At 51.4% G+C, this 21,684-nt stretch overlaps 1 protein-coding gene across 1 annotated transcript; it reads right to left on the minus strand.

Annotated features, from left to right (window-relative positions):
• Positions 1-128: 128 nt before the first annotated feature.
• SPRYD3 (SPRY domain containing 3) lies at positions 129-14,797 on the minus strand. Its single transcript, XM_047065680.1, has 11 exons — positions 14,715-14,797; positions 13,077-13,223; positions 12,015-12,090; positions 11,382-11,506; positions 10,927-11,062; positions 9,905-10,090; positions 3,381-3,530; positions 2,867-2,924; positions 2,059-2,178; positions 1,802-1,974; positions 129-1,465 (listed from the first exon to the last, which is right to left on the minus strand). The coding sequence occupies exons 1-11, from the start codon at positions 14,735-14,737 to the stop codon at positions 1,331-1,333; spliced, it is 1,329 nt and encodes a 442-aa protein (XP_046921636.1). The 5' UTR covers positions 14,738-14,797; the 3' UTR covers positions 129-1,330.
• Between the last annotated feature and the right edge of the window lie 6,887 nt (positions 14,798-21,684).

The raw sequence follows: 21,684 nt of genomic DNA on the forward strand, positions 1-21,684 counted from the left end.
AGGTCCACGAAATGTACACAATCCCCACCCTTGGCCTCACATGGGTCCAAGTCCCCCTCAGCAGTCCCCAACTCTAGCCCTGGCCCTGGCCCTACGGACGGGAAAGGATTCCCTTGTCCAGGCCATCCTGATAAATACAGAAACTCCATCTTTATTGGCTGTATAAACATCTCTGGGCTGTACATACATTTCATACATCGTAGTGGAGGGCCGAAGGGGGGACACCAGCAACACAGCAGCTCACCCCCTTTCCCCAAGGCCCACCCACTCTGTGCAAACCAAGGCTAACAGCTCCCGCTCCCTCTTCCTCCCAGGAGAAGTCACTGTATGGGAAGGGGGTCAGGGGTCGTGGCGGCGGGAGACAGGAGGGCTTGGTAGGGGAGGACGTATGTAAGTGCTAGAATCAAACACTGAAGCAAAACAGGCAACTGGCACGGGCAGCAAGCTGGGACACGGGTGCAGCAGGGAAGGGGAGTGAGGGGCCGAGCCACCTTCTGCGCTTGCGACCACGGCTCCGGGTCTTGCCTTCACCGTGCATCCCAGGGAACTAGGGACAAGGGTACCACGGGTGTCCCAAGGAGGGGATGGGAGAAGAGGCCCCAGGCCCCCTCACTTGGCAGCCCCTCTCTCACTCCATTCAACACATAACAGGCACCCGACTGTGTGTACAGTTGCGGGGAGCCAGAGACTCAGATTCTCTGCGGGACTACGGTGCCTAAGCAGGCAGTGAAGGAGAAAGCGGGCTCTCAAGGGAAAGAACAGAGACCCTAGAGTAGTCTTCCTGGGACAGCAGTCAGTGGAAGGAGAGAGAGGGCCCAACAGAGCCCCCCGAGCCCAGCCAGGGGGATAACAGCAGCAACTGGTTCACAATGAGGACAGGGAACAAAAAAGGGAGATGCAACGGGAAATACTGTGATAAATAGAGGAGGGGGATGTCTCTACTCCACCCCCTGCAAAGCCTCATGCCCAAATAGCAGCTGAGACAGGGTGCTCACTCCTCTCCACTCCTATGGCCGGTGGGGAAAGAAAAGGTGCGGGAGTCCACCAGCCAAAGCAAGCGGGACCCACCAGTATACCAATTCCATTCTTAGGGCCTGTTCCTGTCCAACCAGGGACTCAGGTCCAGGACTGACTGATGATCGAGGTAGCACCAGGTCAGAAACATGGGCACACAGGAGCTCGGCAGGGGCCTGATCTGGGGGGAGGCGGAGGGACTAAGAACTCCCTGGGGCCTGCTGGGTAAGCAAATCCTTGGGGAAGGCAGGAACTGGGCACCCGGTTCTGCAAAGGGTGAGGAAAAGGAGACGGGGCAGGTCTAGGGAAGAAGCCCCTAGCCACTCAAGGGATGCAGATCCACTTTGACTTTCTCCCCACAGCTCAGCATTCCAATGGTGGGGAAGAAGCCGCCAGAAGGTACAACAGCATCCTTCTTCCCGATGATCTTGCCGTTCCGAGTGAAGAAAACCTGGGGGTGGAGGCATGTAGAGGAGTGGAGCAGGTGGGCTCTAGCCTCTTCTGATGATGCTACTAGAGCCACACAGGCCTGAACCCCAAGCACTGCCAACTCCCAGAAGCCCTCGGGGGGAGAGACTTAGGGTGATGTGGGAAGTGACCACAAGGGGGCGTCTGGAAACCAGCTCCCCACCAGAGTCTGGGCAACGTCCAGCACCTCAGAACAGAACACGCCCACGGCCAGGCCTTCCCCTCTTCCCTGCGTTGGCTGGGGGTCCTATTCCCCAATGATGCCAGCCCCTGCCCAGGCCCAAGAACCCTAGTCCAACGCCACCCTGTCCCCACTCACCACCACCTTCTTGCCCTCATGCTCCTGCTCAATCTCTTCCCCATCTTCTTCTTCTTCCTCTTCCTCTTCTTCCTCTTCTCCCTCCTGGTGCAGGTACATGACATTCCGGACATTCCGGACGGCTCGGGCAGTTGGGGACAGGATCACTGTGTCACAACTGTCATCACTGTCACCTAGGAGGCCAGGAAACTGAGCTCCCGTGGTACTGCCCCCACCATCTGCCTGACCAGCCTGGTCAGCCACCCCCACCTACTCACCCTCACTGTCCAGAATGTAGTCCCGGGGGAACATGATTCCACAGCCCATAATGTCCCCTTTGTAACAGCGTGGCCCGAAGGGGTCCCCCACACCGCTGCCGTGGAAGATCTTCCCATCATCTATGGGTGGGGGGGGGGGGGGAGAGGGGGAGGAGGGGAGGGAGAAGACACACACTTGAAGAAAGGGCTGATCCTCTACCCTCCACCGGGCGAGAGAGAGGTCCCTGCTTGAAGTTGAATGCTTGCTCCTCTCCCTCTCTGGCACTGAGGAAGGGAAGGGGTCAAGGTGAAACAAAGATGGAAAGACAGGAGTAGAAAGAGGGCACCATATTAAAAAAAGGAGACACAATATTCGCTCAAGATGCTAAGGGGCAGCAGACTCCCTCAGGATGCTGGCAGGAGAAGGGAGAGGGGACAGGGGCTGAGGAGGGGATGGGGATGGCACTGGGAGCTCATGGCAACTCCTTTCTAAAGAAAGCCCTAAAGGAAATGAAGCAGACCAAAAAAAGAAACTGCAGAATCTGCAAGAAGGGCGCAGAGGGAGCCAACTCAGAGGCCTGGAATGTCCAGTTTGGGCCCAGATCTCCCGCCCCTGTTTCGGCTCCCCTCGCTTTTCAGGCCGGGAGGAAAAACACAGACAAAGAGAAAGCACTAGCAGCTTGGGAAGGGGAGATGAGACAGCAGCAGGGGAAAGTCTCACCAGCCAGACGCTGGAGGGGAGGCCTTTCGCTGGGGGTCAGGAAAATGGATGTCCCTGTGCCTCTACAGCCCCCACGGCCTCAGCCGCCCCGGGGCAGCCCCTACCCACCTGCATGGTAAGCCACAGAGCCTCTGCTCCAGCCAGGGTGCCTGTTCTTGGGATAATCCTGCACCAAGAAGGAAAGAGAAAACCTATGGTCCCATGCACAGAAAAAGAACAGGAGAGAGGGCATCTGCACGTTCAACCTTCTGAAACAGGCTACAACCCCAGAGGGCTGCTCACTCCCCTGCAGCCTCCCACCCCCTTCAGGCACTTGAGGTTGCAGGGGACGCAGGGAAGGTAACAAGGGTGTTTGGCTTTCACAGCCAGGGCTGCAGGCTGCCCCCACCCCACCTTGCAGGCCCATTTGAGTGCTGCAGTCAGGACCCTCTATCTGGTTGTGGGTCATGGGGGGTGCGTACCCTCCCACAGCGAACACACACAACCATGCTCGGGTAAAGACCCTTCTCCCTCCACAGCCTGCCCCCCCTGCTCCCCGATTTCCCCAAGAGCTTCTGGGCCCCATTCCAACAGCCCCAGAGCTGAGCAGCTCTCCAGGTAAAAAGCCAGCACGAGTCCCCACCTTCCGGGCCAGCCCCAAGGCGATGTAGCATTTCTCTCCAGGGTCCACGATCTCCACCTCAAAGTAATGGCTCCGGGTGCTCAGCGGGTGCCGGGCCTGGGCCAGCCCCACGTCAACGATGCTCTTGCCCTTGCCCAAGTACTCCAGCAGCTGTGGGGGAAGAGCCAGGGGCAGCAGGTGGTACAGAGGGCAGACTGACACCTGCCCTAGAAACCTGGTCCAGAGGCACTCAGGACCAGTTTCCTGAGCGTGACAAACCCTTGGCTGGAAGGGAAAGGATCCTAGAAGAAACTGGGCCCCAACGTTCTGGGCAGGCATGGGAGAATGGGGCGGAGGGGGGGAAGCAAAGGAGGCAGCACAGGCAGGAGGGCTGAGCCCCGCACCCATCTACCTACTGAGCCAAAGCCCCTCTCCTTGCTTTGGGGGAGAGGCGGGCAGCAGCACAGCACCCCAGCTGGCTGAGCACCCAGGACCACACTAGGGGTCTCCAGGCTGTCACCTCCCTGCCCTGAAAGACCCTGCTAGAAGAGGTCTACCCAGGGGCCCTGGACAGGAGAAAAAGAGATGTGAGGACGTGAAGCCTGCGCTGAGAGGAGACATGAGGGGGCCTAATGGGGACAGGGAGGATGCAGAGGTTAGGTGCCAACTCCAGATGTCTGAGGGAGGGGAGACAGCTCAGAAACCACTTCTGCCTAGGATGGGACGGACGTGATTTCTCAAGGGCTGTTTGACTTGGCTGTGGACAGAGCTGGGTCAGGGGGGTGCTGCGGAGAATCAGGGAACCCAGAATGACCAGCTCCACTCTTTACTTAATGTGAAGGAGGGGAGCAGGCAGGCCGGAGACATGAAGGCAGGCTTTCCTGTTCACAGCCCCTCTCGGCCCTTTCACAGCAGGGGTGTGGAGGTGGAGGGAGAGGGGAGGCGACTGACGGACTCTTGGGGCTCTTCAATTCCACAATGGTCCTGCCTGGGCATGATGGGGCAGCCACCCCCAAGCTGGGAGGATTTATTTATCAGTTGTCATGGTAATGGTGGGGTTATGACTCAACCCCATCCCCTCTTTCCTCACCCTCAGCATCACCTGGGAGTCCTTAATCCCTTTTTAATTAGCCAAACTGCCCCTCAAGACTTTAGTCTACTCTCCCACCCTCCAGCCCAGAAGAAAACACTGCCTGGGGACCTCCTCCACTCATCCCTGGCAAGCCTTGGGATGCTGGCCTCTCACCCCCCAAGAACTCCTGCCTGAACAGGAAAGGAATTATGCTGGCCTGCACCAGTGCAAAAGCCTAGTGTCTGTGGCAGAGGCAGGGCCTGCACCCTCACCACCCCTTCAGACAGAACACTTGAGGGACAGGGTCCCCTTCTCAGCCCTCGATCCCCAAAGCCCTGCCACCTCAAGTCCATCCTCTCCTCTTCTCCAAAAGAGAACTGAGGTGGGAGAGGCAACCAGAGGAAAAGCCAGAGCTGCATGGGAAGCCTCCTACATCCACACCCAGGCTTTTTTTCAAATTCCTCCAGCCATGACCTTCTGTGTTTCAGGTTATGCTCACCCTATTTTATTTACACCCCTAGCCCAGGTCTTCTCGGTTAGCTCACACTGCTTTCTTTCACCACAAGGGGGTCCCCCCACAGGCCACGTTCTGATTTACCGGGTACTAATTAAAGGCCCACACTGCTGGACTTCCCCTCACGGTCCTGTATCCTCTGCTGGGCCTGGGTTCCTCCTCGGCATCTCCCCACAAGCTGGGAGGGGTAGAGCCTGGTGTGCATTAACTGGCTTAACGCTCCACCCAGTGCGAGGAGCCCCCCAGCCCACCCTCTCCGGTCAGCATTGCAGAACTGGGTGGGGGATCCCACAGCTGCCCTCGACCCACTCCATCCAACTGGCCTCGGCGTAGGAAACACAGTGTTCTCCACTTCCAGAGCCAAGAGGCAGCGGCTCCAGATCCTGATCCTTGGGAAAAACCCGCCCAACCATTCCCTCTGCCTCAACACTGAGGACTGCGGCCACTGCAGTCTTGTCTGTGGACAGGGTGGGGACGCTTCCTCCAGCTAAAAGGTCAGGAGGACGAAACCCACTAATGTGGGACTCTGAAACCCACTCCCCACCCGGCACAGCATTTCAGACTGACTGCCGACAGCTGGAAGACTAGGTCCCAGCAAATGCCACCCTCTGCAAGAGAGGAACCACCCACCCCTTAGGGCGTAAACTGCCCCAATTCATCTGATCCTCTCTCAGCATTTACAGGGGCAGGTGGGGAGTGTGGCCTCCCTGACAGATCCTAGCTTGAGTTCACTCCTCCCCTCCTGAGACTAGGGCTTTAGCAACCTAGTGGAGATGGGAGGTTTAGCCCCTAGGGTCTGAGTTGCTAGAATCTCAATGCTGGTCCCTCATCTGTGCCTCAAATGCCTTTCAGTTTGGAAAGAGAATCACACAGCCCTGGGTTCAAATCCTAACTCCTCTTAGTCACTAGAAGCTAACTTCGAGAAAGCGACTTTTGCTCCTTTAAGCCACAGTTTCTTCCTCAGTAAAAGGAATTTTCCTAAAATGGGCGAGAGAAGACTAAATGAAGTGTGTCAAGTGCTCGGCATGGAGCCTGCCCCCAGGTGATCAACACATGTTCCGCCTTTCCCTAAATCAGGAAGGGGGGGGGGGTGTACCAGAACATACCCACGTATCAATGCTCCGTGAACATGAACGGTCACCCCAAAGCTACAACAGACTATAACTTCGCATCACAGTCAGAAATGACCCTTCATCTCAGCCCTTACCTCCAACTCCAGCAGCCCCATAGGCCCCAGAACTGGTCACCATTCCCCTAGGACAGATGAGCACGCCCCAGATTACTCTGTCCCCACTGACCAGCTGCCCTCCTCTTAGTACTTCTCAAATAATGCCCAAGCAGCAGGAATATTCCCCCACATCTTTGGTGGGGTAAGGGCATCCTTTCCTCAGTGCTTTCAAGCCCCCCAACTCCTGAGCCTCCCTCCCCACACCACCAAAGCCCTGAGAGGCCAAACAGGTGGACTCGAAGCCACAGAATGGAAGCTGCGGGCCAGATTGCAGAGAGCCTCCTGCACTCCAACCCCCCACCTCCCAGTAGCGCCTTCCCAGTCACTTCTCTCTGGCTGGTATCCGCCCTCCTCCTCTTGCCAGCAGAGACCCTAATCCCTCTTGACAGGAGCAAGGGAGGGCTCAGTGCCCTGAGGGCCTAGAAGCAGCTGAAACAGGCACCAAGAACGTGCTCCACACTCCCCACCGGCCAGCTCAGGCCCCAACATGGTCTCCTCCTGGGTTGGGTTGGGTTGGGTCCGGGAGGACCCCTGGAGGGTGAGGCCTTATTCACCCCTCTCTGTGTACCAAAGCCGTTGCTCCATCACTAAGGAGTTGTCAGAGGAGCTATGAGCAGGAAACAAAGACAGAATGAGTCTAATCCCCCAGCTTTACCTACTGCCCCCCACCCTCCACACATTACCTCACTTTGCAAAGCCTGGGGGCAGGGATGAGGTGAGGGGTAACACCCCCATCCCTGAGCAAACACAGCAGCGGTTCCTCAACACCCTCAGAGCTCTGCAAAGGAGGGACTCTTCAGGAGGGGAAACTGAGGCCACAGGATGCAGGGGGAAGGATTCCACTCAAGAAAGAGCCAGGTCTGTCTATATACAGGTGCTCAGATCAAACAGACACAACTAAATATCAACTGTTGAAGCTAGGTAGCAGGTAAATGGGTACACACTGTACCATTTTTTCAATTTTTCCATATGTTTGAAATTGTTCATAATTTAATGTTGGAGGGAAAAAAGAGGGTCAGGAATTCGTTCTTCTCTGTAGGAAGAACCAGTGAGAAGGGAAGAGAGAAGATAACAGAGACTCCAAACTGAGAGAAAGGCCCAGGAGGCAAAGGGTCCCAGACAGCAAGGTAAGCTCACCCAAAAGGGCCGTGGCTAAGAGCTAGTCAGGAGACTGACAGGGGAGGTGGGGACTTAAAGCCCAGGAACCCCGATTCACCTTACAAGAAGGGCCAGGAGGAGAGATGACGGGCTACAGAAGAAGGGTTGGGGAGAAGGGCACAGCATGTGTCTGGCAGTGGACAGAGTGGTGGCAAGGGATCAAAGAATAAATATCTGGACTTAGTTTCACTACTAATTCACTGTTTGACGTTTGAACAAGTCTCTTCACTTCTGTCTGGTGCTGTTTTCACTTCTGTCTGTGTTTTTTCATCAACCGCACAAGAGATCTGGGAGCATGAGGGCTGTCACAAAGACTAGGGGAGGGAGCTCCCAGCACCCTGGGTCTGGGTGCCTAGGATGCTAAACATCCTGCATGTCAAGGTGAACGGTCTTCGGCTCCGCACTGGGAAGCCCCGGACTGGATGGCATCAGAGCCTCCCCCAGACCTTTATGGTTCTAAAGGGCGCTCTACCGGGAACGTCACTCAAGGCGGGAGAAACAGGGCCCATCCAACAGCGGAGGTCTTGAGGCTCCAGGGAAAGGCTCCCCACAGAGGGGACAGGAAAACAGGAAGGGCAAAATGGAGAAACAGCTGAGCTATACATCTTTAGAAGTGGGAGGCACAGGCCTCCAATAGCCCAAATGACCTCTCCCAGGCTCCTCCAGGAGATACAACTCCCATCCCCAGATCACAAACACAATGGATGGTCAAAAGGGACAAGAAGGAGCAGGGCAAGAGACAAGCAGGGATAGGGTCCGAGGGGATGGAAGGAAGAAACCGGATATGTCACCCTCATTTGAAAGATGGAGTCGCTGGCAAGAGAAGAAGAAAGGCATGTATCTCTCAAGAGGCTCATGCTCCAGTCTGCCCCAGAGGAGCAGGTGCTCAGGGAACAGTGTGTCCACCCTGCCAGCTGTCCCCAGCTGGGGTGAGGGTCTGAGAGAAGAGCCAAACAGCTTATGTCTAAGAAAGAAAAAATTCTCAAATGTGTGACCTGAGGGCATTGGGGAAGGGCAGAGAGGAAGGAAGGCTATTTATAAATGTCTACAGGATTCTACATCAATTAGAAAAGATTGCCTGGGAGGAGCTGGGGCCAGAGTGGGGACAGGTCCAGGCAGGGAAAAGATGCCAGGAAAACAGTCTTGAGGAGAGGTCAGGGATGAGAGCTGGAACATCGCCCTGGCTCAGTCCCAAGTTCAACTCTGTAGATGTTGTCAAGATGATGGTGGAAGGGGGAAAGAAAGAGATGAGGATCAAAGAGTGGGCATCTGAAGCCTCCCGGCTTGCCGCCATTGCGGCCCTCAGACCCCACTGCCAGAGGGGGTGCAGAGTTGTCAGGAGCAGCAGGAGGGCACACGTTCTGCCATTTTCCTTGAGTCTGACTCACCTTGAACTCCAGAAATGGGGGGAGCCTTGCTCATAATCCACTCCCACCCCCCACTGCTTCTGTTTTGCTATCAAAGGCTAAGCTGAAAACAGCCTGGGTTGGGGTGAGAAGGCCAGAGGGTGGAGAAAAAGGTTGAGCCGGGAGCAAGAGGGCGGCAGAGGGACAATTCGAAGTGGGAGGCCGGAGCAGCCCACTGGAGGCCAGGGCCAGACCCCTGACTCAGCATCCATTCACTCCCAGCCCAGCATGAGGCATCGAGGGTAGATGTGAAGAATTTCCCTCTCCTAAGGTCCATACACTCCCCAAGAAAGTTTCAAATCCAGGGAGAGACCAAAGCAGGTATGAGGAGACGGTGTATTAAAAAAGCAGACTCGGGGCGCCTGGGTGGCACAGTCGGTTAAGCGTCCGACTTCAGCCAGGTCACGATCTCGCGGTCCGTGAGTTCGAGCCCCGCGTCGGGCTCTGGGCTGATGGCTCAGAGCCTGGAGCCTGTTTCCGATTCTGTGTCTCCCTCTCTCTCTGCCCCTCGCCCGTTCATGCTCTGTCTCTCTCTGTCCCAAAAATAAATAAACGTTGAAAAAAAAAAAAATTAAAAAAAAAAAAAAAAAAGCAGACTCTGGAGGGTCAAGGAGTCTCAATGAACCTTCAGTTGCCTTCATTCGCATTCCTCTATCAAAATGTAGGGGGAAGACAGAAGACATTGACATTGACACTTACTCAAGACAGATCTCAGAACCTTCCCCCACAGGAGCAGGGCTTGTGACCACACATAACCTGCAGCACAGTGAGTGGAGAGCTTGGGCCAGCTGAGCTAAGACTGGGCTTTTGAAAAGAGGATCCAGGCATCCCGCCTCCAAATGAGCCCGGATGTGCAGGGCAGCAGAGGCCACCAGATGCAAAAAGAACCAAAGAAGGCAAAGGAGAACTACTGCTGTTCTCAGAGTAAAGCAACTAACCTGAGCTCTCAGTGACACAGAAGGAAGACAGCCAATCAGCACTAAGGAGAACACAGATCTGGATTCAAGAAGTCGCGTCAAGGCCCCAAGTTCCCGTTTCCCAAAACCCTATAAAAGACACTGTCCTCACTCCCCATTCTAAGCAATTCAGACACGCGTATGTGGCCCACAGAGTTCAGCCCAGGCCTCCCGGTCCAACCCCCACCACTCCACCCCCTCCTCCACTTACAGTTCCGCACACTCTGACATCATGCAGCCGACCCCACTCGTCCTCGTAACTGTCCACCATCATGACGCTGTCGTCCTCGCGGCCCAGCTCAGCGTTGAGGTGCAGCCTCACCTCTTCACCCAGAGAGTGCATGCCCACTGCTGGGAACAGTCCATCTGGGGACATGGGCATGATGGTGGAGCCCACCTGCAGCGGAGGGAGGGAGGAAGGGAGCTGCCGCCTGGCTCACTTTTCCACAGCTCACCTAATTCTCACAAGGGTACTTTTGAGATGATGCAACAAATAACTACCACACACGCTGACGGCAAAACAGAGGTACGGAAAAGTTTAAAAAGTTGCTAAGCACGCCTGGCCAAGCAAGGTATCCACAAAGCTAGAGGGCAGACAAAAATCTCTTGACTTGCTGCCAAATGCTTTTGGCACGTGTGTGTTCTAGAGGCACAGACGCTAAGGAGGGCCCCCCACCCCCCACCAAGGCCTGAGAGAGCAATCTTCCCAGGGTGGGAGATGGAGCAGGACAGGAGACGAAAGACAGCTGAGGGTCTCTCTTCCATCGCTCTTACCCATCTCTTCACCGCTACTAGCCTGTCTCCAAAGAGGGAAGGAAAGGAGAAGCGAAACAAGAAAAATAAACACAGAACGGACATATCCCTCAAAAGCATTCAAGTCAAATCTCCGAAGAGGACCTCCAGCTTATGCAGCCAGGCTGTAACCTCTTCCTCTCCTTTTCTGCTCAAAACTTTCCCCCAAATAACCCAATTCGGTCCCCTACAATCTCTGCCCATCCTCCACTGCACTAACCCACCCCTGTGCACATATCATCTAGCCAATGTCCTGGCTTCCCCTGGGCAGGGAAAGTGTCTTGTCCCGTACACAGACTTCAGAAGAACCTGAGGCTGGCCTGAAGGAGGTGGAACTAAAGCCTATGGGTCCCTGAGCAAGCCCAGCCAGATGATTTCCACTCCCACAGATCCTCGGATGGCTTCAACCCGCTTAAATCCCACCTGGGATTTCCCACTCACCCGCTTCCCATTTTTGGTGAAGAAGATCTGGGCAGTCTGTACATCAAAGGACACGGGCTCAATGCCGCAGCCAATCCGGTCCCCGGAGTTGCACTTTGACCCAAACTGGCGGCCCTTGGCTCGGCCATTGTACAGCCTGCAAACAGAGCGGCACAGACACAGGACCTGAGCCTGGCCTCCCAACTTCTCCACGGCACTGACCCCTGGGGCCTACCTTGCTGCTCCCAGTCACCCTGCAATGGCATCTGTGTCCACGCATAAGCTCCACCCTCCCCTCCAAGTCTACAAACCTCCAAGGGTAGCTATCAGGCCACCTTCCCATCCTGATCAGAAAAGTCTATGAAAATACCCCAAGACGGGTGAAGGAATGGCAAAAACCACGTCCAGGTAGTCCTTTATATCTAAGGTTCCCGAATCCACAGGAAAGGGACAAGGTTCCACAGGAGGCAACTCACTTGCCATCATCAGCGTGGTAGGCTACAGAGTCGGGCAACCAGCCAGGCTGGTGATCCAAGCTGTAGTACTGAGGGACCAGCCCCACAGCAATGGTGCCCCGCACCCCGCTGTCCACAATCGACACCTACAAGGAAGAGTGCAGGGGGAAGGATTAGCAGGCATCGGGATGAATTTCTGCCGGGGTGGGGAAGGGGAGTCAGACATCAAAAGCTCAAAGAGCCTCAAAGAGACAAAAAAACATGGTAATCAAAGAAAAAGAAAGGACACTGAGGGGAGAACTGGGGAGACCAGGGGCCTACTTTGTCATCATTACTCAGAAAATCATTTGGACGCTATGGAAAATGATAGGAAAATGAGCAGATGCTGGGCTCTGGTTAGGAAGTGGGAAAGGACATGGGTCCGAGTCTGGGGTGTGGGTCATAGCTCCTCCCCTAGCTGAGGGACAGGAGAACAGAAGAGACAGGGTGACAGCACTGGGGCATCTATCTCTCAGCTGAGGCACCATGGTATTCTGTGCCCTTTTCTCAGCCAAGAAGACAGCCCTGATGGCAAATTAAAAGGAAGAAAGCAAGAATCTCCTTGGAGCTTAACAATCTCACCCCCTGCTCTCCCCCCCCCACTGCCTTGATCACCTCAAAATAATTGCTGTCCTTGGTCAGGGGTCGAGAAGCCACGTAGCAGCCAACTTCACCGGAGTTTCCATGGTAACTAACAGAAGAATGGGGGGGGGGTTCATTAGCAGCCTAGCCCAGGAGTAGGGGGTAGGGCCTCAGCATCCTCACCGCTGCCCCATCCCCCGGTAAGGGCCAACACAGAGGAGAATCTATCAGGCCACACTTCGGGACATCTGCACAGACACCGTAACAAGATACTTGAGGTCACCCACCCCTCCTGCTGCCTCCAGCCAAGGTCCAACCCACATCAGACCAACAAGAGCGTGGCTCCTTCATTTCTAGGAGGAAAAGAATGCGGAACCTCCCTTAATTGCCTAGCCGGGGTCTCACAACCCTGTCTAACCTCAATCCCTCATGCTGCAGCTTTGGCCTTTTTCTCTGGCTCTGTCTTCAGTGGAGCTGAAGCACAGCTGGTCTCTATCCTCTGCACCAAAGCCCTTCGTAGACTGGAAGACGGTTATTCAGTCCCCACTCCTCAACTTTTTTGCCTTCAGGCTAAACAGCACTACTTCCTTCCCCCCCCTTCAGGGACAACTTTGTGACAGAATTAGGCTCAGAAGGAGTCAGGGAAGGGGTTCAAGCCAGAAGAGAGAGAAAACAAACACAAACACACAAGCCAAAGGGCTGGAAACTGGTGGGCAGGACGCACTGTGGGACTGTCCTCCCAAAACAGGAAATCCACTGCCTCTGAAACGGCTACTCTCCACCAAACCCCACCCCCTGAGATGCAGGCAGAAGGAGACCCAGACAAGCCACACACCCACTGGAGTCCCCTCAACGAGGCACTTGGGCGACTCGACACACCAGCAGCTTCCTCTCTCTTACACGACTGCTTCTAATGTGGACCAGGACAGAGTGACCCAGAGACACAGCTCCACCCCGCTCCACTCAGAAAGGCCTCCAGGGTCAAAGGCCCTCGCAGGGCAGGTGCCAACAGTCGTCTGCCTCTGAAAAGGCCCCTTTTCATCTCTAAGACCTGGCAGAGCAAGGAAAATGTGGAAGCACTCCCCCTAAACTCACCTCAAAGTGTCTCCGTCTACAAGAATGTGCTTGAACCTCTCCTGGTATCGGAAAGCCCGGACCTCCCGAATTTCCCGGATCCTCCGGCGCCAATTCAGAAACCGGTAGTGCAGGTTGAGGTCATCCATCTTGTTCATGAGAACAAACCTGCCATGGGGAGAAGGAGACTGAGAAGGAGACTGAGAAGGAGGCAGGGCCCAGAGCACACCAGAACGTGGAGAGGGCACTGGACTCAAAGTCAGTCAACAATCCCCAACCTCGTCCTTAACATTCAGCATTTCCTGAGCTCCTACTATGTGCACTGTTCTTGGTGTTAGGAGTACCGCTGTGAACAAGATGGGTGGGATTCCTATTCTCACAGCACTTCCGTTCCAGTGCGGGAGGCGTGACAGGGAAGACACGGACCTGACGACGTCGGACAGTAGAGGAGAAAAGTAGAGTGGGGTGATGCAGAATAAAGGCGTAAAGTCTAAAGACTACTTTGGATACAGCGGACAGAGGAAGTCTCTCTAAGGTGACACTTGAGTTAAGAAGAAGCCAGGCGTGGGACAAGCTCAAGAAAGAGTATTTCAGGCAGAGGGGCCAGCCAGGACACAGGTCGTGGGGTGGAAGGCAGGTACGGTAGAGGAATACAAAGGCCAGGGTGGCTGGTGTGTAGGGAATGCGTGTGGGAGAGTGTTCAAGAAGAAGATGGGAAGAAGCCAGGAGCCAGAGCAGACCACAGGTTAAGGAATCTGGATTTTATCCCAAGCGGGACAGGAAACCTCTGGAGGGTTTTAAGCAAGGAAATGACGGGATTTTTAAGGTTTATCAGATGTTAAAGATCATTCAGGCTGTTGGCTGGAGAACTGATCACAGATATACAAGAGCAGAAGGGGCGAACAAGTAAGAAGCTGTTGGAGCAGCTCCAATGAGAGATGGCATCCACTAGGAGGGTAGCAGTGAAGATGGAGAGGAGTAGCATGACCTGGATATTTAAATCACCAACGGTGCTAATATATGAATGAATGAATGAATGAATGAACGAACGAATGAATTTTTCCTGGAAGCCAAAAGTAACGAAAATGGGAGGTACTTTTCTCTTCCCATCGCCCAAACATTGGGACAGAGGTTCCATCAAGGCCTGACAGTACCCTGCATACAGTAGGTGCTTAAATGAGCCTTAGCTGGGCTGAATTCGATCCCAAAGCGCTTGTTACACCCTTCTGCGGTAGCCACAGGCACCACGTGGCCCAGAAGGGTTGGCACCGGCGGGGCTGCCCTCCTCACTCGCCGCCTGGGCTCCACCCCAGACAGATAGTGGCCCCCAGACCTAAGGACGTCCGCTCGCCCAGAACCGCACAGCCTTGGCACCCGCGAGCGGTGGCCGCACCGGGTCCCGCCTCCAGCCCGGACACCGCCTGGCCCTCAGACGAGATCCGGGGGCAGGAGGGCCGGGCTCGTCAGCGCGACTACACCCAGTCTCCCCAGGCCCGGCACGGGGCCGAGGAGGGTCCCGAGGCAGGAAGCCCAGGGACCGGGGCGCAGGCCCCGCCTCTGACCCCGAAGCCTCCGCCCAGGACCCCCGCCTCCCGCCTCAGGCTCCGGGGGGGGGGACCCGAAGCCTCCGGGACCCCGCCCCCCCCGATCCCCGCCTACCGGGGCCGCCGCGTTCTCCTCATCCATAGGCCTCTCAGCTCCTCACACTAGCTCTTCGGCCGCCACCACCACACACATCCGGGTCCCCGCCCTTCCTACGCTCTCCGAGGCCCGCCCATCCCCACACTCCCCGGCCAATCTGCAGCGCCCCAGGATGACAGGCATCTGCAAGAACCAATGGGAGGACGCAGGCAGGCTCGGGCGCGGCCCGGTGAACTGGCTACCTAGCGCAGGGTAGGGGCTGGTAACCCGAGGGTGGGAGGGTGGAGGCAGCGACGTGGCGGCGCGGACGCCGCGCCGGGCGCCGTGGGCGCGGACTGGGCGGTCAAGGGGCGGCTCCCGCGCCGGGCGGGGCGGGCGTGGAAGGTCCCTGCGCACCTACAGCTGCTGCCAGTCTTGCCTGCGCGCTCGTTCTGTGGCACAGACGACGCTGAAAGCAAGCTTCGTAGGAATGTCCTCTTAAGCCACCCAGCAACCTTATGAAATGACCTTATGAAATGAATCTTATCATTATCTCCTTTTTGCAGATGCAGATCTTGAGGCTGGTCTCCATAGCTTGTGCGCCTGTTACCATGTGCTTTATATTTATTCTCCAGAGCTATGCTATTACCATGTGCTCTTTATTCCCCCCGAGCTCCACGTCTTGTCACCTTCCGCTCATTCTGGGAAGGACAGTTCATTGCAGGAAGAGAGAACTTCCGATGCAAAACCACGATGGCGTGAAACCTCTGGCTGTTTCGGAAGGGAAGCTTTGGGTGTGACGTAAGGAAAGTTAGGCCCGAGTCATTATATGAAGGGAAGGATACTCATATTTATTGAGCACCTACTAAAGGGTGTTTATTACCACTCTCGGGAGGGCTGCGCAGGTCGCCTCCCATCACCAGATGTCCCTTCCAGATCAGAGGGTTTTCCCTCCTCTGCGTTCTCATACCATTTCATTTGCGCCTCATCTAAGCACTTTTTACAATCTTTCATTACCTAAAAGTCACTTCTGTATATAGGTCTGTCTCTGCTAGATATACAGTGGCCACTTGGCATGATGGAAATCGGTGATGGGAGAAAATATAGATGGGAAATTAGGAAATCTGGATTAGAGCCCCAGTTCTATGCTTGAGGTCAAGGTCTTGGTGTTCTTACCCATAAACAAAAATTTTGAAGCATGTGGTCTCTTAGCGCCATTCCAGCCCCTGGATTCCATGAATCTGGAATTACCCTCCCCAACTCATCTCCAGCTCCTGTTTCCTTTATTGCTTTCTTCAACCTCCCCTTCCTAAACTATAAAAAATACCCCAAGCCTCAACTCAGCTGTTCCCAAAGGCAACCAGAAAGCAACAGCCCAGGGGGCTCTCAGAGTCACAACCATCCCACACAGGGTCTCCTGGCTCCTTCCAGAAACTAGTTAGCTAGTTAGGGCCTCAAATGGTGAAAGGGCAGAAGAAGGTGTTTCCAAAGTGTTACTAATGGTTGGTGATTCCACTCAAGAATTCCTCATCTTTGGGTTCCAGGTGTGGGGCTGGCCCTTTTGGTGAATCATCAATCTGTTAACATTCTCAGGATTTGATTGACAATTTGTGTTTGATATCTAACTGTATTTGATTAAACAACTTTATTGAGATATAATTGACGTAGGATAAGCCCTACATATTTAAGGTGCACAATTTGATAGATTATGTATACACCCATGAAAATTTCACCACAGTCAAAGCAATGAACATACATAATATCACTTCCAAAAGTTTCTTTGGCGATGGCTGGGTGGCTCAGTCGGTTGAGCATTGGACTTCGGCTCAGGTCATGATCTCACGGGTCATGAGTTCAAGCTCCCCAATGGGCCGGTTGCTGTCAGCGAGTAGCCCATGTCCAGTCCCCTGTCTCCCTCTCTCTCTGCCCCTCCCCCGCTCATGCTCGCTTGCTCGCTTGCACTCTCTCTCTCAAAAATAAGTAAAACATTTTTTAAAAAGTTTCTTTGTGCTCTTTTTGTAATCCCTCCCTCCCACCCTCTCATCCCCAGGAAACTAATCTGCTTTTTGTCACTAGTTTAGTTTACATATTCTAAAACTTTACTTAAGTGAAATCACAGATTTCATACACACACACACACACACACACACACACACACACACACACGTTCTTGTGGGGGAGGGATGTCTGGCTTCTTTTATTCAGAATAAATATTTTGAGATCCGTCTGTGTTGCTGCTGCGTGTGTCATTAGTTCATTCTGTTTTATTGCTGAGTTGTATGCTACTATGTGGATATACCACAATTTGTTAATGATTCATCTGTTGATGGATGGACATTTAGTTGTTTCTGATTTTTGGCTTTTACAAATAAAGCTGCTATGAACGTTCACGCACCAATCTTTGTATGGACATACATTTTATTTTCTCTTAGGTAAGCCCCTCGCAGTGACTGGCTGGGTCACATGGTAGATGAATGCTTAACTTTTTGAGAAATTGCCAAACTTTTCCAAAATAGTTGTATCAGGGCGCCTGGGTAGCTCAGTCGGTTAAGCATCCAACTCTTGATTTCGGCTCAGGTCATAATCTCATGGTTCATGAAGCCATGAAGGTTCATCAAGGGGTTCATCAAACCCCAAGTCCGGCTCTGTGCTGACAGTGCCGAACCTGCTTGGGATTCTCTCTCTCCCTCTCTGTCTCTCAATAAATAAATAAACATTAAAAAAAATAGTTGTGTCAGTTAAAAAAATTTTTTTTAATGTTTATTTATTTTTGAGAGAGACACACAGAGCGTGATCAGAGTAGGAGCAGAGAAAGAGAGGGAGACACAGAATCTGAAGCGGGTTCCTGGCTCTGAGCTGTCAGCACAGAACCACAAGCTGTGAGATCATGACCTGAACGGAAGTCGAACGCTTAACCTTAACCGACTGAGCCACCCAGGCGCCACAGTTGTATCCTTTTAAATTCCTGTCAGCAGTGGATGAATGTTCCAGCTGTTCCACATCCTCTCCAACACTGGCATTGTCATTCTTTTTAATTGTAGCTATTCTAGTAGATATGTAGTGGTATTTCATTGTGATTTTAATTTGCATTTCCATAATGACTAACGATATCGAATATCTTTTCACATGCTTATTTGCTATCCGTCTATCTTCTTTGGTGACTCTTATTATTATCTCCTTTTTGCAGATGAAGATCCTGAGGCTGGCCTCCATAGCTAATCCTAATAGGTCCACAATAAAGATAGTGACCATGTCTGTTCAAGTCATTTGCCCAGTCTTAAAACTTGAGTTGCTTTACTTAATATTGCATTTTGAAAGTTCTTTATATATTCTGAATTCAAATCCTTTATCAGATATGTGATTTACAAATATTGTCTTCCAGTCTGTGTCTTGTCTTCTCAGGTTTGAACTGTGCGAGTTCACTTGTACGTGGGCTTTTTTTCCTGATAAATACAGCATATCTGCATGTATAACTTTTGACTCCCCCAAAACTTAACTGCTAATAGCCCATTGTTGACCAGAAGACTTAGCAATGACGTAAACAGTCAGTTAACACAGGGGCGCCTGGGTGGCGCAGTCGGTTAAGCGTCCGACTTCAGCCAGGTCACGATCTCGCGGTCCGTGAGTTCGAGCCCCGCGTCGGGCTCTGGGCTGATGGCTCGGAGCCTGGAGCCTGTTTCCGATTCTGTGTCTCCCTCTGTCTCTGCCCCTCCCCCGTTCATGCTCTGTCTCTCTCTCTGTCCCAAAAATAAATAAATGTTGAAAAAAAAAAAATTTAAAAAAAAAAAAAAAAACAGTCAGTTAACACATATTTCGTATGTTATGTATATTGTATACTGTATTCTTACAACAAAGTAAGCTAGAGAAAAGAAAATATTCCTAAGAAAATAACAAAGAAGAGAAAATACAGTGCTATATCGTGTTGATCGGGAAAAAAATCCACCTATAAGTGAACCAGGTCAAACCCATGTTGTTCAAGGGTCAGCTGTATTCGAGTGTGATGTATGAGATTTAATTGCTATCTCCCTAAACTTACTCTGGTTGTTTAATACTAAATTCTAGGCCCTCAGGCCAAAATTTTAGGGAGGAAAAAAAGAAATATTTACTATGACCAATGTTTTGTTACAGCCTAGGATACTTTCTTCAACAGCTCTGCCAGAGACAGGTAATAAAGAGGGCACAGCTGGCCTGCCCAGAAGGGTAGGAACCCAGACCTCGAACAACTCCAGGTTGCCTTTGGAAAGAGGCCAGATTTAGGCTGAGGGTGTTCTCATAGCTCAAGAAGAAGTAAAAGAGGAGGTCTAGTCTTTTCATGACTTGCCAGGGATCTTATACCTATGATCTTATTAATTCTTTTCTAATTTCTTTCTTTTTCAGTTTGTCCTGCTTATCATAATAATACATTTCTTGTGTTTCTTCCTACCCTACCCCGAACATAAGTCTACCCTTCCTTTTATTTGCCTTAAAACAACTTCTCTCTAGCTCTAGAAATTACATGTGGTTTGAGTATTTAGACAGTTTAGCAAACAAGTCTGTATTTAACTTATCCAAAGTCTTAATGTTTTTCTACATCATGAAAGTTTTTATGTTGAAGTGTAAAAAGCATTGAACTTGGAATCCAGTGGATCCCACCGTCCAGCTGTGTGGCCTTCAGCCAGGAATTTGGTGTCTCTAAATATGCCTTCTTATTTGCAAAGTGGAGATGGTAATAGAACATTGTGAAATTATGCAAAATATAAATAAGCATTCAGTGAACTTGAGTTGAATCTCAACATCTTTGCCTCCTCTTCAGACTGGACGGCCCTCATCTGGTTAGCTCTCACAGGCAGGTATCCTCACCCTACTGAAATATTGCGTCTCTCTGGATCTTTTCCCATCCAACGAGGCCTTCCAAAGCAGAGTTCAGATGTGAACACAACGATTTTGAACCAGGGTAGGATCATTCATTCATTAAGTGCTGAGTATATTATGTGGGCCAGGAACTGAGTTAGACACTTCATTCCATTCATTATAGGAAAACAAAAACACTGGATGCCTACCATGTACATCACATGAATTTCCCCTAACCTAACAATTCTACAAAGTGGATATCGAAACAAGCATTTTATGGATGGGGGAATAGAGGATATGGCCCCTAATCTAAGGGCATTTATAAGCCAGTTATAAGAAGAAAAGATCTGGTATATGAAAGTGTGCTAGAAATACAAGACAAACTATCAGAAATGTTAACAGAAGACACATGATGGACAGCCACATGATTGGTAAAGACAGGTGTTGCTCCCTCTGCCTAGAAGCCTTCCCCTTACTCCTTCCCTAATAAGTTTCTACTCCAACAATCAGCCAAAGCATCATCTCCCCTGTGAAGCCTTCTCTGATTCTCCCAGGCAAGCTTAAGTTTTTCTCCCTCTGTGTCACTTAGTCTTTGATCCCTCCTATCCTTACATAGTGTCATTGTTGATTTCCTTGTCTATTTTCCCCAGAGACTGTGAGTTTCTTGGGATCAGGGTGAAAAGACTTATTCAATTTCACCCAGAACTTGATCATAAAAACTAGAGAATACAAGGCTAGAGAAGAAGGGCAAGGTTAGGAGTGTAATTACGAATAAAAGCTCCAAAGTATGAATTCAAAGAGCATATTTGGTCAGGGTGGGTGGTTCTTGAAAGGTAATAATAGGGGTTATAGAACAAGAGGATTGAAAACCAAGGATTTGGACTTGATCCTGGAGTTAATAGGGAGTCATTGAAGGTTTCTAAGCAGAGGAATTATATGCTCTATTTTCATTTCAGAAAGAATAGTCTGGGTACAGAGTAGATAATGTCTGAAAACTGGACAGTCCATAGGAAACTGTTGTCATGGTCCAGGTGAAAGACAATGAGACCCCAAATAATCAAGGTGGCCACAGAAATGGAAACACTTTAAGACCAGATGGGGGAAAGCAACAGGAATAGGTAATTTCAGGAGAAAAGAGAAAAGCATGGAAGATGATTGGGAAATTGGGAGAGTGCTGAGACCACGCCCAAAATAGGAAAGTTAAGGAATGGTTCGTGGGAGGAGAAAATAAGTGTGATTTTAGACGTGTTGGGTTTGAAATAGGGACAGGTGGAAAATTCCATTAAGATCCTAGGTAATCCTTCTGATGCCTAATGTTCTGATAGTCATGTTGGCCATGGCTCAGAATTAAAGGCTCAGAATTTAACCACAGACGCTCTGTGGAATGGCCCTTTTCCCAGTCCAAGTGATCATGTTTAAAGAGGTCTTTTGGAGATGGATTTTCCCAGCAGATGGTTCTGAACAAAACCCTCCAGCAACACCGTCAAAGATGACTAGGAGGTTGACAACACTGAAGCAGCTCACAGAGGGCTCAAGTGAAATCTGAGTTCAAACCCTGCTCTGTCACTTCTCTATTTGAAGACTTACTGTTCCCCTATAGGAAGAACAATGCAAATAATAACATCACCCATCTTAATAACTTACAGTGAGAATTATATGTAAAGTGCTTGGTGCAGTTCTCAGCATATAGAAAGTATTAGATAATGTAAGCTATTATTTTTATTGACCATTACCATTATTATTATTATTATCATTGTCAGTAATTCACGTGGCCATCCTCTATAGACTGTGATCTCCTCGGAAGCAGGGGGCCATCTTACTTATTTCTCTATCTTCAGCTCAGGGCATGGGACATACAAAATTTTTGTTTGTTTGTTTAGAAACTGAGGTGAAACCATTACTGTGATATATATTTTTAATAAGCTCTTTATTTGGCAATAATTTTAGATTTATAGCAAAGTTGCAAAGATAGTGTGGAGAGTTGCCCAATATCTCTTACCCAGTTCCTCCCACTGATAATATTTTATATGGCCATGGTATATTTGCCAAAACTAAGAAGACAACATTGGTACGTTGCTATTAACTACACTCCAGACTTTATTTGTATTTTTTAAAGAATTTTTTAAAGTTTACTAATTTTTGAGAAAGAGAGAGAGAGACAGAGCATGAGCAGAGAGAG

This window comes from Lynx rufus, unplaced genomic scaffold (genome assembly GCF_022079265.1).
Source record: "Lynx rufus isolate CCGP_SWC_20201006 ecotype Redwood Valley unplaced genomic scaffold, mLynRuf1.p SCAF_7, whole genome shotgun sequence".
NCBI lineage: Eukaryota > Metazoa > Chordata > Mammalia > Carnivora > Felidae > Lynx > Lynx rufus.

What these genes read in the sequence shown, in the direction of transcription:
- SPRYD3 (XM_047065680.1), bottom strand. Translation starts at nt 14,737, where the DNA reads ATGAGGAGAACGCGGCGGCCCCG. An exon ending in TACCACGCTGATGATGGCAA is followed by an intron (nt 11,063 to 11,381) that starts GTGAGTTGCCTC and finishes CTCTGTTTGCAG; the next exon opens with GCTGTACAATGGCCGAGCCA. An exon ending in TCACCAAAAATGGGAAGCGG is followed by an intron (nt 10,091 to 10,926) that starts GTGAGTGGGAAA and finishes CCTCCGCTGCAG; the next exon opens with GTGGGCTCCACCATCATGCC.